Raw genomic sequence first — 1132 nt, 5'->3', positions numbered from 1 at the left:
ATTGGTATGTACATCCCTCCGACACACCTGGTTTACAGATTGTCCCACAATTGCTCATAGGAACTGAAAATTATTCAGAATGGAGTCGATCTATGAAAATGTCACTCTTTGGTAAGAATAAATTGGGGTTTATTAATGGAAAGTGTACTAGAGATTTGTACATCGACAATACCTTCCAATTGCGTCAGTAGGATCGATGCAATGCAATTGTTCAATCATGGATAATGAGCTCGGTGGCGAAGGAGCTTAGAAAGGGAATTGTATTCTCCTCAAATGCACAGAAAGTCTGGATAGTGTTGAAGACCAGATTTGATAAGGTAAATGCAACCAAAATTTATCATATGAATATGGAGATTAGCTCATTGATACAGGGAGTTATATCAGTATATTTTTCAAACCTAAATGATTTGTGGGATGAATTTGAGTCGTTAATTCCAGAACCTTATGATTGTAAGAGGTCAGGGCCATTTATTGAATTTTTACGCCAACAGAAACTCATGAAATTTTTTATGGGATTAAATGACACATATGCACCACAAAGGAGCCAAATTCTCATGATGCATCCAACACCTTCTCTTGATCAAGCCTACTCCATGATTATTCAAGAAGAATGTCATAGGAAGAACAATGTTTTAGTAACACAGGGTGGTATATTAGGAAGTGCTCCTGTGGTTATTGATCATGCTACACTAGCTTCTGCCAATGCCATCAATGTTAAGCCTAAGAGAAATGTTGGGTTATACTGTGATTACTACAAAATGAAGGGTCATACAAGGGAAGGTTGCTACAAATTGATTGGATACCCATCTGGATTCAAATTCAACAACAGGAGAAGAGGATCATATGAACAATCAGCAGTTGTAGCACATAATGTGACTGTTGGAGAGTAAGTTAACACTGGTATGCATAGGAATGTTGTTCCAACTGTCCAGCCTTTTACTGTTGAACAATATCAACATATTCTCAAGCTGATAAATAAGGAGAAGGGTCTTGATGCCTCAGCCAACATGGCAAGTAACTCTAACACTAACCAAGGTCCTTGGATTATAGATACTTGGGCTTCTAATCACATTGTTTCTACCTTACATCTACTATCATCAGTATACCCTGTACCTAAACTCAAATCACCTAC

At 37.6% G+C, this 1132-nt stretch overlaps 1 protein-coding gene across 1 annotated transcript; it reads left to right on the top strand.

Moving 5' to 3' along the window:
• The first annotated feature begins 224 nt into the window (after positions 1–224).
• Positions 225–890, top strand: LOC142180891 (uncharacterized). Its single transcript, XM_075252997.1, has one exon. The coding sequence runs from the start codon at positions 225–227 to the stop codon at positions 888–890; it is 666 nt and encodes a 221-aa protein (XP_075109098.1).
• The last annotated feature ends 242 nt before the right edge of the window (positions 891–1132 follow it).

This window comes from Nicotiana tabacum, chromosome 5 (assembly GCF_000715075.1).
Source record: "Nicotiana tabacum cultivar K326 chromosome 5, ASM71507v2, whole genome shotgun sequence".
NCBI lineage: Eukaryota > Viridiplantae > Streptophyta > Magnoliopsida > Solanales > Solanaceae > Nicotiana > Nicotiana tabacum.
This window is presented reverse-complemented; position numbering and strand designations above follow the sequence as displayed.

Coding starts and splice junctions, on each gene's coding strand:
- LOC142180891 (XM_075252997.1), top strand. CDS start 225: ATGAGCTCGGTGGCGAAGGAGCTTAGAAAGGGAATTGTATTCTCCTCA.